General features: G+C 44.6%; 1 protein-coding gene across 1 annotated transcript in view; it reads right to left on the bottom strand.

Moving 5' to 3' along the window:
* Xrcc5 (X-ray repair cross complementing 5) overlaps positions 1-13,025 on the bottom strand; it is a 76,528-nt gene extending 63,503 nt beyond the window's left edge. The window contains exons 1-5 of the mRNA XM_036173009.1: positions 12,934-13,025; positions 9,640-9,753; positions 7,105-7,288; positions 5,362-5,410; positions 3,833-3,955 (exon numbers count right to left, since the gene is read on the bottom strand). Of these exons, the coding sequence (XP_036028902.1) occupies positions 3,833-3,955; positions 5,362-5,410; positions 7,105-7,288; positions 9,640-9,753; positions 12,934-12,954 (491 nt within the window). The 5' untranslated portion in view covers positions 12,955-13,025. The remainder of the gene's footprint in view (positions 1-3,832; positions 3,956-5,361; positions 5,411-7,104; positions 7,289-9,639; positions 9,754-12,933) is intronic.
* Positions 13,026-13,358: the final 333 nt, after the last annotated feature.

Genomic DNA, 13,358 nt, shown 5'->3' with positions numbered 1-13,358 from the left:
AGGCCAGCCTGGCCTACAGAGCTAGTCCAGGACAGGCTCCAAAGCTACACAGAGAAACCCTGTCTCAGGAAAAAAAAAAAAAAAAGGTAAGTTTGGGTTCCAAATCTGGATTCCAACCCTGTGACTGGTACCACCTATGAGGAGGATGTCTGCCTGTCAGTCAACCTTATGCAGCTTTATAATTTTATCCATCAAGTGACATGTATCTACCTGAGTATTATCCAGCTTTAAATAGCTAAAACTCCTTGGATTTTGTTAAAAAGGGGGAGCTGGTTGACACACCCAAAACACTGAAAAGGTGGGCGGGGCTTTCTGGGAGGCAGTAGAGCGGTCACTGCCAGGTCCTGAGAGCCTTTTACCCTCTCTCCACAGTCCACTCATCTGCCTTGTATTGGTGCTCTCTCAGAACGGCCTCTTCCACACCGCTCCACTCTGGTCTGCACCCCCAAATTTCTTAGGTTGAAATTTAAGTATTAGGAGAGGGGGGTCAGCAGGTGACGATCACGAGGGTGGAACCCTGGGCTTATGCGAGGGACCAGAGCTGATGGTGCCTTTTGGCCTGTTCTGTCCCTTTCTCAGGTGACATCGACAGCATCTCTGGGAGGCAGACATCTCCCACCAAACACCAAATCTGCCTTGGCACTGGGAGTTCAGACTTCCTTCCTCCGGACCCCGGAGGGGGGTTGACTGTTTATAAATGACCTCGCCCACACTGTCACAGCAACGGGAATTGACTGAGACAAGCTCATGCTCCCCAACTCTACTGTCTACAAAGGACTCGGTGTCTCACCCTCTGATGTCCAACTTAAAAGTAGCAGGGATCAACAGTCTGAAGAAGAAACCTAGAAGAGCTCACCAAAGGTCACTAAAGCCAAAGGTTAGAGTTCAGGAAGAAATGCTTCCAGAGCAAGCCCAGGCAAACACTAAGCATACGAGAGTACTGGGGAGGCTACTGATGCCCCCCCTGGGGGGGGGGAGTGTTCCTATGGGAATTTACTAAGAGGCTGAGAGTAGCTCAGTGATAGAGTGGTTGCCTAGCATGCATGAGGTCCTGAATCCAACCCCAACACTACAGATAATCACAATAAGAAACAAGAGGCACCGGGCGGTGGTGGTGCACGCCTTTAATCCCAGCACTCGGGAGGCAGAGGCAGGCAGATCTCTGTGAGTTCAAGCCAGCCTAGTCTACAGAGTGAGTTCCAGGAAAGGTGCAAAGCTACACAGAGAAACTTGTCTCAAAAAAACAAAAAAAGAAAAAAAAATCTTATAAAGAAATCAGAATATTGCTAGACAGAATTAAAGCCCAATTCTGTTATGTTTCTCTCTAGTTATTTGTTTGGAATAAGGCTAACTCCAGGATGGGATTAGTAATCACAAAACATAATAATAACCAGAGGCTAGGGAGATGGCTCAGTGGTTAAGGACACTTGTTACTCTTACAGAGAACCCATGTTTGGTTCCCAGCATCCACATGGTGGCCTAAAACCATATATAACTCTGGTTCCAGAGACCCAATACCCTGTTCCGGTCTCCATAGGCACCAGGCACACATGTGAGGTACACAGACATACATGTAAACAAAACACTTGAACACAGAACATAAAAATTAAGTTTAAAACACATTAAATAATCAATCCATATGCAAACTGAAAAACCACCCAAATAATACATGTTAAGATAATATCATATATGGTACTTTAAATATGTACTTAGATAGGTACTTTCAAATAAACAACAGCATTGATTTCTCATATACTAAGTCAGTGGAGATTTCTGCTTCCATTTTCTGAAAGGAAACTAAAGCAACTGAGATGAAATAGCTGGACCAGAGCCACCCAGTCACCTGCCTGACAGGGTGACACTCTTGTGCTGTGGCATACCGCCTTACTTTATTCCTGCAAATGGAGGGCAAGATTCCCTAGTTCAAGGTAATCTTTTTCGTTCACCCGACACCCTGCAGGTCACCCCTATGCGGATGGATACTTTAAAGGCAATCAATCATTCTGCTTGCTATACTTAAAATTAGGCTTTCTGGGTACCCTTTCTCTGTATTTCCTTAGCATGACAGAGCTGCGTGACCTGTGTTACACACACATCAAGGTGAAGCACTCCCCCCACCCCTCCTGCATGGACAGCATGGCAGACGCTCTGCATTGGGTACCCACTGCCGCTGCAGCATCAACCAGGAAGAGATAAATAACATGAAAGTGAAGCCTGAGGACGTTTACCCTAGAACAAGTTACAATAACAATTCTTTCTAGGCTGCATTTCACCAGGAGAGAGGAAGCTAAAAACTGCCCAGGGAACACATGTGTTTTAAATGAAACTAAAGCAATTAATGATATACGGGATATACTGAACAGCAGCAGGTGATAGTCTGTAGTCTAGGACGAAAACATATCCGAGGGAAGGGATGCAACCAGACAACTAACGAGCAAGGGGAAGAAAAGACCGCACTCCTTCTGTGTACTCTCCTAGGGTACTCCTTTCAAAAAGATAAAAGCAGCCCTTTCAAATGACATTGGCAGAAGGGCAGGACAGTACGCTTCCAACACGAGGCATCCTGAGACCACGGGCGGGCGGGGAACTGAGGAGCTAAGCCGGCCTTCTGAAGTACCGAGGAAACCTCAGTTCCATGAGAAGTATCACTTAAAAAGCACTTAATTTCTCAGAAGTGCCATCTTAACAAGGACCAGTGTGGCATGCTCTTCTGAACTCCTCTACAGTCCCAGAGGAAGAAGGTATCCCCCAGCAGTCTTAAGGGAGGCAAATATGCATGCAAGAGGGGTTCTTAATTCCCCACGGCAGGCAGTCTAAGCGGCCAAAGCCCCCCCCCCCCCCCCGCTCTGAACGAACGCCTCTTAGTGCAGTGCTCAATTTGAAAGATGAACGTCCCTGATCAGATTAATAATTCAACATCCTATAGCACCACTGTGCTTCAGCCAAAAATAGGGCAAGAAGAAATGGGTTTTAAATGCAGCAGGAAGGATTAGTATAATGACAAGAATTTTTTAGTGGGGGTGTGTGATAAGAAAGTAAAAGCTAGAGGGGGAATTCAAGTCACTGTGAGATGAAGGAATCTCTTCCTTATAAACTATAAAATACATGCTTTCCTCCCAAATTTTATAATACATATGGCAAATTACATTTTATTATATGTCTGCATCCTGAGAAAGGGTTAAACATAAGACGTTATATGTGCCATAAATTGATTCCTAATGTGACAATTTTGTCTACCCTCAATCTACTACTGTCTGTAGACGTCATTCTCTGAGCAACATAAAAAAGAAACTATCAGTCTGCTAACGTCATCCATGCAGACAGGAAAAAAACTGAATATCCTCCAAAGGTGTTTTTTGTTTGTTTGGTTTCGTTTTTTGTTTGTTTGTTTGTTTGTTTGTTTGTTTTTTCTTGGTTTTTTGAGACAGGGTTTCTCTGTGTAGCTTTGCACCTTTCCTGGAACTCACCTGGTAGTCCAGGCTGGCCTCGAACTCACAGAGATCCACCTGGCTCTACTTCCCAAGTGCTGGGATTAAAGGCGTGCGCCACCACCACCCGGCAGGTGTTTTTTTAATTCCTTCATTCTTTAGATCTGAAATCAGTAATTTCCTATTGAGCTCAATTTCTCTATATCACAATTTTACTTAACTCTTTACCACACCTCAAAACAGTTCCATGAACACAGTATAATCAATACACATAAAGTGGCCAATCAGTCATCTGGCAGATTCCTACTCAGCCAAAAGAGAAGATTCCTATAAGCCATCTACATGGGGCCTGCCCACTGCATAAGGGAACGAGATTTTCCTATACATTACTCTCAAGCTCTTACAAGAACTGCAGGGAGATGCCAGACTTCTTCAAGTTACAAATTATAACATCCAGTTGATCTTGGCTGAAGGGGCTGCTGAGGTCAGTGAACACTTCAATATGCTTCTTCCCAAACTTCTTTCCTCTAAAAGACAGAGTGATCACATTAAGACAGAGTGTCACTGAGGGCCGGTGCCATGGTTCAGCAGGTAAAGACAACTGCCCTGCAAACCTGCAACCTGAGTTCAATCACCAGAACTCACACACGGTGAAGAGAACTAACTCCACAAAGTTGTCCTCTTACCTCCACACATGTGCTAAAACACACACACACACACACACACACACAGAGAGAGAGAGAAAAGGGTGATTTTCATTGTTTTTTGGTTTTGTTTTTCCTAGATAAGGTTTCTCTGGCTGTCTTGGAACTTTCTCTGTAGGCCAGGCTGGCCTCAAACTCATAGAGATCTGCCTGCCTCTGCCTCCTGAGTGCTGAAAAAAAAAGGGGGATTTTAAAGAAAGTGTTCTCCTGAATGTTTTTCTAGGAGTTGAAATACACTTGGTCATTGAGCAGAGAGGCTGAGGACTGAATCTAGATATACTGATAAGTGTGATTAGTCTCAAAGTCCACACTTAATGCTCAGTTGAGTTCCTATTTAATACATAATCGCCGGGGAGTGGAGGCGCACGCCTGTAATCCCAACACTCGGGAGGCAGAGGCAGGTGGATCTCTGTGAGTTTGAGGCCAGCCTGGGCTACCAAGTGAGTTCCAGAAAAGGTGCAAAGCTACACAGGGAAACCCTGTCTCAAAAAAACAAAACAAACAAACAAACAACAACAACAAAAACAAAAAAACCATAATCAACTTCATATAGTTCACACTGGGCTCAGCATTACAAAACACAATATTCTTGTGTCCCTAACTCTGATTCCTAGCACTGTGATTTAAAACAATCCCTTCCAACCAGCACAGCTTCAGAATGTAATGAGAGCTCCCAGGTGTCAGAAGGCATCAGCCTGCACCTTCACTTTCCAAATGTCTTGCTGGGGAACTAAACAGGGGATGGATTAGCTGCAGGATTTTGCAGAGGATTCAGACTGAGATAAAATGATAGAGATTCAGGCCTGGGATGTCAGCACAAAACGGCTTTTCCTAACAACACATCCATATGTGCTCAAGGGCATACACTTTTCAAGATACAGTAATTAAGCAAATAATGGGTCAGGGTGTTGACTACAGTTACTGTGCACAGCATACATAATTACTATGGATCATAGCACTTAGTACTTTGTAAAGATTTGGGGCAATTAGTTTAAGTCAAATAAGAAAACGAAAAGATGCCAAATGCTTATTTCTCCCAGAGAAACTCCCACCAAATGTGGTCCTTTGTTTTAAACTTTCAAACACTAGGATGGTTAGCACTGACTTCTGTCTTTCTGCCAGACGAACATGCACTTGGTTAACAGCAGACCACACAGGCTGCTGAACACATCAACCCATCCTTTTCACAGAAAGTCTCACTTCTGTATTCCCTCAGGTGAGACACTCACATGGTTTCTCGCTGAATCAAATCCATGCACACAATCAGGGCGTCCAGGACTCTGCTAGTTAAGGGTAGAAACAACATCCACATTCCCTTCATCCCACAAACATTGCAGTTTCTCCCAGCAAAGCCCACACTACTGACAACTAGCAAAGGCTTGCCCCTGCACCCCTCTTCCAGATTTTATTTCTGCTTTCTATCAACATATACATTCTGAGAAGTAGTGTGAAAAAAAAAAAGAAACACAAAAGGTTTAATGCATATTCATATAACAAAAACCTTAAGATGTCATTTAACAGTACCTAGAACCCCTATTTAGTAATCGCAGTCCATTCTTCAATACCAAGCAGGCCATAACACATCATTTGCAAGTCACTCCAAACACAGCAGCACCTCCCAGTGGTCAACAATGGTACTAATTGTTTAGAAAAACAGAGTACCTTAAAATTATGACCCCCAACTGTGTGCATGCATGAGCGTGCATGTGTGTGTGTGTGTGTGTGTGTGTGCGTGTGTCTGCGTGTGCGTGTGCGTGTGCATGTGCGTGTGTTGAGACAGGGTTTCATTTCATGGTTAATCTTGATTGTCAACTTGACACCTGGGAGGCCAAACGTCAACTGAAGAATTGTCTCCATCAGATTGACCTGTTGACATGACTGTGGAACATTTCCTTAACTACCAAGCGGCATAGGTGAGCCCAGACCACTGTGGGTGGTGCCATCTCTGGGCAGGTGAGCCTGGGCTGTGTAAGTCGGGCCCCTAAACATGAGCCTGGGGAGAAAGCCAGTGAGCAGTGTTCCTCTGCTGGTTTGTGCTTCAAGCTCCTGCTTGGGCTCTTACACTGGCTTCCTTCCATAATGGACCACAACCTGTCTGTAAGCTAAAATAAACCCTTTCCTCCCCAAGTTGATTATACTCAGTGTCTGACCACACCAACAGAGAAGACAACTAGAGCAGGCCTCTATGGAAGAAATGAGAAATCTTAGCTGGAATATCAACCTGATTTTTTGGCATAAAAACATCCTTCATCCAGAAGAGCAGAGAAAGTTAGCGCTATGCTCTCCTGAATATATCTTTCTCACCTCTGTGGTGGTTTGAATGGAAATGGCCCCCAGAGGTTCACAGGGAGTGGCATTATTTGAAAGGATTGGGAGGTGTGGCCTTGTTGGAGGAAGTGTGGCATTGAGGGTAGGTTTTGGGGTTTCCAATGCTCAAGCTAGGCCCAGGGTTGCTCTCTCTTCCTGCTGCCTGTGGACTGGGATATAAACTCTTGGCTACTCCAACACCATGTCTACCTGCATGCTGCCATGCTCCCCATCTTGATAATAATGGACTGAACCTCTGAACTGTAAGCCAGCCCCAGTTAAATGTTTTCCTTATAAGAATTGCTGTAGTCATGGTGTCTCTTCACAGAAATAAAACTCTGAGACACGCTCCAAACACGCTGACAAGCAGTACCATCAAGCCCTCTCCTCAGTCAATATATGCATATATTCCCTAGATTTCCCCCTTCCTGGACTTCTCAATATCACAAGGCAAAGAAAGGACAAGAGACTAGAAGACTGAAGCTGGGCATTAACTACTTAATTAACTAACTCCATATTAATTACACACCCTCTTTTTCTCAGAGGAAAATATGTCCAGATGTTCAGATCCGAGACTCTGAAAGAGCCTCACCAAACTGGATTGTGATTTTCCAAATAAAGAGAAATTTGTCTTCTTGGGGGAAAAAAAAAAAAAAAAAGGATACAGTCAGCTTGTCGAGAGCCCAGCTGGATCTTGCTTCCGATGTCTTCCAGCAAATCAAAATCTGGTAGCATCAGGTGTCTGCGCACTGTGATGTTCTGATACTGGTCCTCACCAGCAAGGGCGTTATCAGTGCTGTCCGTACCAAAGAGGACTAAAGCAATCTCATCCTTGCTCTCAGAAAATACCTAGGACAGAATATCCACAGGTTGAAGACTGTATCGGAGCAGCCTGGAAGGAAGAGGACACCTGAGCTTCAGGGAGCACGATGATCATACCTCCTTAGGCAGGTCCTCAGGGCCACCCGATACCAGACTAAATCAACGTAGGACTTACTAGCAAGGACAACTAGGCTCTAAGCGGACTTTCTCTTTCTAATTTTTAAAGATCGTTTTATTATTATATGTAGATGGGTGTCGTGCCTGTGTGTATGTCTGTTCATGTTTGTGCCTGGTACTCCAGAAAGAGGATGGCTCACCCAGAACTAGAGTTACAGATGGTTGTGAACCACCATGTGGGTGGTGGGAATTGAACTCAGGACCTCTGGAAGTGCAGCAAGGGCTCTTAACCTCTGAGCCATCTCTCCAGCCCCTAGGTAGATATTTCGTTATCTGCAAGTCTTACTTTTCATTTCAGCACCGAGAAGCATGTATGCTTCTTTCTCTTGCTGCTCTTGGCTTTGTGCTAGATGTGACCAGCAGTGTCCAGTCCCTGCCTCCTTCACTACTGCAGACCCGTGGGCTCTAGCCTAGAACTGTGAACTCTCATAGACCCTTTCTCCTCTAAGTCATGTTTCATTAGGTTTCTGTGGGTTTGTTTTTTGTTTTTTGTTTTTTGTTTTTTTTCTTTATACCAGCAATAGAAATTAACGAGGAGAGCTATTTCTGAGGCACGGTCTTTTCCTGTAGCCTTGGCTGGCCTCAAACTTGCTGTGTGGCTCATGCAGACCTCAAGTGCCTCTGCCTTCTGAGAGCTGAGATTACAAGCCTACACCACCATGCCCAGTTTACAGAATCACTTTATTCCTCAAAGTGACTCTGCCTGGGAGGGATTATTACTTTCTTATTTTGCACACAGGGCATTGAAGCATTAAATGTTAGATGTCTGCACGACAGCCACCATCCATTCCTTTTCTCCCTGCATTTGCAGGCTACTTCTTATTAGAAGAGTCTAATTCCTCCTGCATCATTAGTTGTGAGCTGGCCTTAAGGACTTAATAGTAAATACAAAACAACAAAAAGGCATTCTGGGACTTCTAAAGCTAGGCCAAAACAAGCACACAGGCGGGGCCTCCAGGAACTATTTCCTCTTAGAATATCCCTTAGAAGTAGCTGCTACCTTGTGAGACTCCTAAACTCTGTGCAAAGTCTATACATAAAGGGTCTCTGATGGGCAAACCCCAACTGGGTTCACGGCTGCCATAAAGCACCATCATCCAGCTCTGTGAGTTGCCATCTTTGGCCATCCACACCAAGTGAGCCTTGGGATAACACCGGCTCCAGGCCCCACCCAAGTGCAATAGTGTAAGAGGCTTCAAGGGAAAAACACCTACCAAAATGGTAGCTCACACCTCTGATCCCAGCAATTGGGAGGCAGACATGAGAATTGAGAGTTCCAGGCCAGCCTGAGCTACCGGGAAAGAGCCTGTCTCATTTTTTTTAATTAATTCATTAATTAATAGGGCATAATGGCTAATACTGTCAACTTCACATGAGATACAAATCTCTGGGCATGCCTATGAGAGATTATTTAGATTAGGTTAGCATGCAGGGGATTATCTAGATTAACTGATAGGTAGGAAGACCCACCCTTAACATGAGTGACCCTGTACCACATGCTAGAGTCCTGCGCTGAACAAGGAGAAAGCGGCGAGCTGAACACCAACCTTTGCCTCCCTCCATTCCCTAACTGCAGATGCAATGTGACCAACGGCCTCAAGCTCCTACAGCCATGACGTCCCTGCCATGGCTGACTGGACCCTGTGCAGCAAAATAAATCCTTCTACATTTAAGTTGCTCTGTCGAGTGTTTTTGTTGCAGCAACAAGTACCTAATGGAAAGGGAGTTGGGAAGGAGCCCTAACTGAACTTACCTCATCATCCCATCCAAGCCACAACCATTGAGCAAGGACTTCTTTCTGAGATGCTAAGTTTGGGGGTAGATGGGTATACGTTGAAGAATGACTAGCCTAGGCACAAACCCACTGAAGGGCTTGCTCGAGCTCACGGGGTCAGTAAATGACAGGGTAAAGGAAGGATTCAGACGCAAGCTGCCTGGCTCTGGGGACTGTTCTTTGAAACATTTCTGATTGCCTTCCACTTCTGCTTAAAACTGTTGTATCGAGAGAAGGGGTCAGATCAGGAAAGGCAAACAGTATCAGGCTCTGGCAGTTGGCAGGCTTGAGCAGATGTAAGAAAGCCCTCCAGATTCTGCAAAGCACAGGCTGGAAATACTGAGGAGGCTGGCGTCTTCTGTTAGGAGCGGAAGGCAATGAGGGTTCAAAACAGGGGTTACAAGCTTAAGGTTAATCTGAAACTTACCTGTCGCTGGACAAACATAGTCATCACTTTCTTTGCTTGTTCAAACGGGGATTCTTCACCAGGGAAGGAGTTACCCATGGCAACCCCCACGTCCATACACAGCACAACAGCCGCCTAGAAACAAGTCCCAAAAAAGTACCCAAGGGAAAAAAAATGAAGTTATTAGCAAAGATTCTGAAATGCGTCCGCATACTGGTATTTAGAAGAGGGATGATAAAGGCAGGGGACATGGGCTACAGACAGAATGCACGTAAGGCATTTAGAGTTCCACTCCGGGGCTGGAGACATGGCTCAGCGGTTAAGAGCACTGACTGTTCTTCCAGAGGTCCTGAGTTCAATTCCCAGCACCCACATGGCGGCTCACAACCATCTGTAATGAGATCTGTTGCCCTCTTCTGGCATGCAGGCACACATGCAGGCAGAATACTGCATACATAACAAATAAATCTTAAATTTCCACTCTGGAGAACCTGTGGCTGGTCCTCACATTCCCTGACAGCCAGCTAGATGGAGGAGTCAGCCATGTGAGTAATGCAGTCATAAGAACAGCACCGGGCCATTAAATAGCAATCATATACTGGGGACTCTCTAGGGTTTCTTTTCCTACTGCTGTGATAAACCACCCCAACAAAAGTAACTTAAGGGAGGAGTTGGGGATTTAGCTCAGTGGTAGAGTGCTTGTCTAGCAAGTGCAAGGCCCTGGGTTCGATCCTCAGCTCCACATACAAAAAAAAAAAAAAAAAAAAAAAAGTAACATAAGGGAGAAAGCCTTTATTTTAGCTCACAGTTCCCAGTTCATCACAGTGAGGAAGTGAAGGCATCAGCTGGTCACAATTCATCCAGTCAACGGGGCACAATGAACGCACACAAACTCATGTCTGGTTTGCTCTTTCTGCATCACAAAACCCAGAGACCAGAGAATGGTCGAGCCCATAGTTAAGATGGGTCTTTCCACATCAATTACCATAATCAAGACAATCTCCGCCAGAGGCAGGCCCAAGGGCCCGTCTGGCCCTGTGATTCTACAGTCTGTCAAGTTGATGATTAGTATTATCACAGGGACTAAGGAAATGAAACAAACTAAATGCAAAATGGGCCCATGTGAAACTCTATGGTATTTTGTACACAAAATTTATTCAAATATAAACTTTAAAAGACCTGAACGAATAACTCATCATTTTAAAGTAAATTATAGATTTGAGTCAACAAGGTGATACAGCTTCAACATTCTATCCTCACAAACATGTTAAGATGTAACAACACCATAATGTATTCAAGGAAGAAAATGAAGGGTCGTTTGGTGAAAAAAAAAATCCTAGATTAGCAATCCAGAGACCCGGTTCTAGTCCCATGTCCACCAGTTAATTAGCTCTGACCCCATGGGAATGTCACTTAAGCTCACTGTTAATTCAGTCATGCATAAAACTGCCAGACTATGTGAGGTGTTAGGCTGTTTCCAGAATTTAACAGTCTTGATCCTAGAGTCTCATCTATGTTTTGTGCTGATCAAACTGTGAGCAATTCTTGTGAGAGAAAGATTTAAAAGTGACCAATGAGGGCTGGAGAGATGGCTCAGCAGTTAAGAGCACCAACTGCTCTTCCAGAGGTCCTGAGTTCAATTCCCTGTACCCACATGGTGGCTCACAGCCATCTGTAATGAGATCTGGCACCCTCTTCAGTGTTCATAATAAATAAATCTTTAAAAGTGACCAATGGAAAAGGCACTCTTTTCTGAGTCAGTGACCACCTGTCTCCAGAGGTGTTTGCAAAACCTCGATGAGCTCCTATACTAGGGAGTTGACTCCTAAATTTGACTTTTGCAACACACAAAGGAAACACTATTTTCTCTGTTTATAGAAAAAAAAAAAAAATGGAACCACATGATGTGGTCATATTAACAGACTTCAGAAGCAATGACAATTTATTTGGGGACAAGCAGTAATAAACTACAGAGAACCGTTGAGAGGGATTCAATTTACACCCCACAGGGATTCCCTCAGCATAAAAAAAAAAATCTTTTTTTTTTAAGAAGAATCACAAAATATGCTGGCTGTGTTTACCTAATATATGTCCACAAACCCTACTTTTAAATTAGCAAATACTAAAGGACCAGAAGTCTTTTGTCAAGAATCAGAGATTCAGAAAAAGGCATCAAAGAGTTTCATAGTATGAAAATTCTGGTCTGGAAGAATGGTCTGTGATACTTTAAATTCTTTTCTGGAAGCCATAAGAAAACCAGGGAAGAGAGACTGGGAAAGTATAGCAACTCTTTCCTACACTGAAGCAATATAGCCTGCCAGGATTTTATTGGAAGTACATCTGCCACAAATAAGCCCGTCATGGGAGCTACAAAGTTTTCAGCAACTGAAAGAACCCAGGAGGAGAGCAACATCTTTATGAGTTCACAATGAGTTCATAATTTAATGAAAATTTCCCAAATGGGGGTGGAGGAAAACAGATCGGTTAACCTCTATCTTTTTTCCATGTATTACATGAGTGGGTGAGTAGAAAAATGAAGGAATCGCAATTACATTTCTCTCTGGTGATCAAAATACCACTTTAAAGCTCACTGTAATTTCCTTTATTAACCTAGGAAGCCAGGGGTCATCGATTCTTTGCAATGCAGGGGACTTATTTTCAGGGCTCTGAAAACGGTTTGGGTTCACATCCGTATTTTACCACCTATGGAAAGGGTGACCATATTCTAATCACTTCCAATTCTTCGTGCCTTGGTTCTCCTACTTACAAGCGAAGGACAATAATGTTCATCTCAGGGGTTGGTGTGACGATTTAATGAAATGGGAATAAAAGGCTTAGTTCTGTGCTTCGAGCAGTAAGCTTTCAATAAATTCGAGACACTCAATTATTATGATGGTAATAATATGACACTCTATTTTGAGTTATTTTATTCACAGAATCCCTATCTCAAGTTTTACACGCCTGTCACGTAGGGGATGATCCTGGATAACTTACATAATTCCTATATAGATTTTTAAGAACTCAGGTTCAGAAGCGGTAAGGGGCGCCCGCGTTAGCAGGTGGAACGCATAGAAAGCAGAAGGGAGGCAGCTAGGGAGGGAGGGAGGGAGGATGAGGAGCACGTGAGGCAAGAGGGAGGCTAACAGGGGCGTGAAGGCGGACAAGGCTCAAATGCAGAACTCCAAACCCCAAGCTTTTTGCTTTGGGGCATCCATCCTTCAATGCAGGCACAGCGGCGACCCCACCGTTCCTGCTACCGAACCACCCTCTGCAGATCCCAGGCTTGGGTAGGGCACAAAGCCCAGCTCTCAGTACCTTATTACCGGACCACGCCATGTTGCTGGTCCACGGGCGGTTTGCTTATTTTTTTTTCCGGACGGAAACCTACAGTGGTCACAACTCAGTTCCGGGCGACTCACCGGCCAAGACTTCCGGCTCTGTGTGCAAGGGGCGGGAAAATCCTGCTCCTGGGCTGGGAGCATGCGTACAATTCTCTCCCCGCCTCCTAGGAAAGGCTTTGTTCTCGTTGAGCTGCTGAAAACGCTAGTCCTGGGCTCGCTCAGTGGGTGAAGGCACTTGTCATCAAGACTGACGACCCCAGTCCGACCCCAGAAACCCACTGGGTGGAGACAAAGAACCAACTCCCACAAGTTGTCCTCTGACCTCCACGTGCCCCACACATCACAATAATTAAATAAATTTAATAGTTGAAAAGTAAATAAAGGGGGCTAGAGAGATGG

Source organism: Onychomys torridus, chromosome 23 (assembly GCF_903995425.1).
Source record: "Onychomys torridus chromosome 23, mOncTor1.1, whole genome shotgun sequence".
Classification (NCBI taxonomy): domain Eukaryota; kingdom Metazoa; phylum Chordata; class Mammalia; order Rodentia; family Cricetidae; genus Onychomys; species Onychomys torridus.
This window is presented reverse-complemented; position numbering and strand designations above follow the sequence as displayed.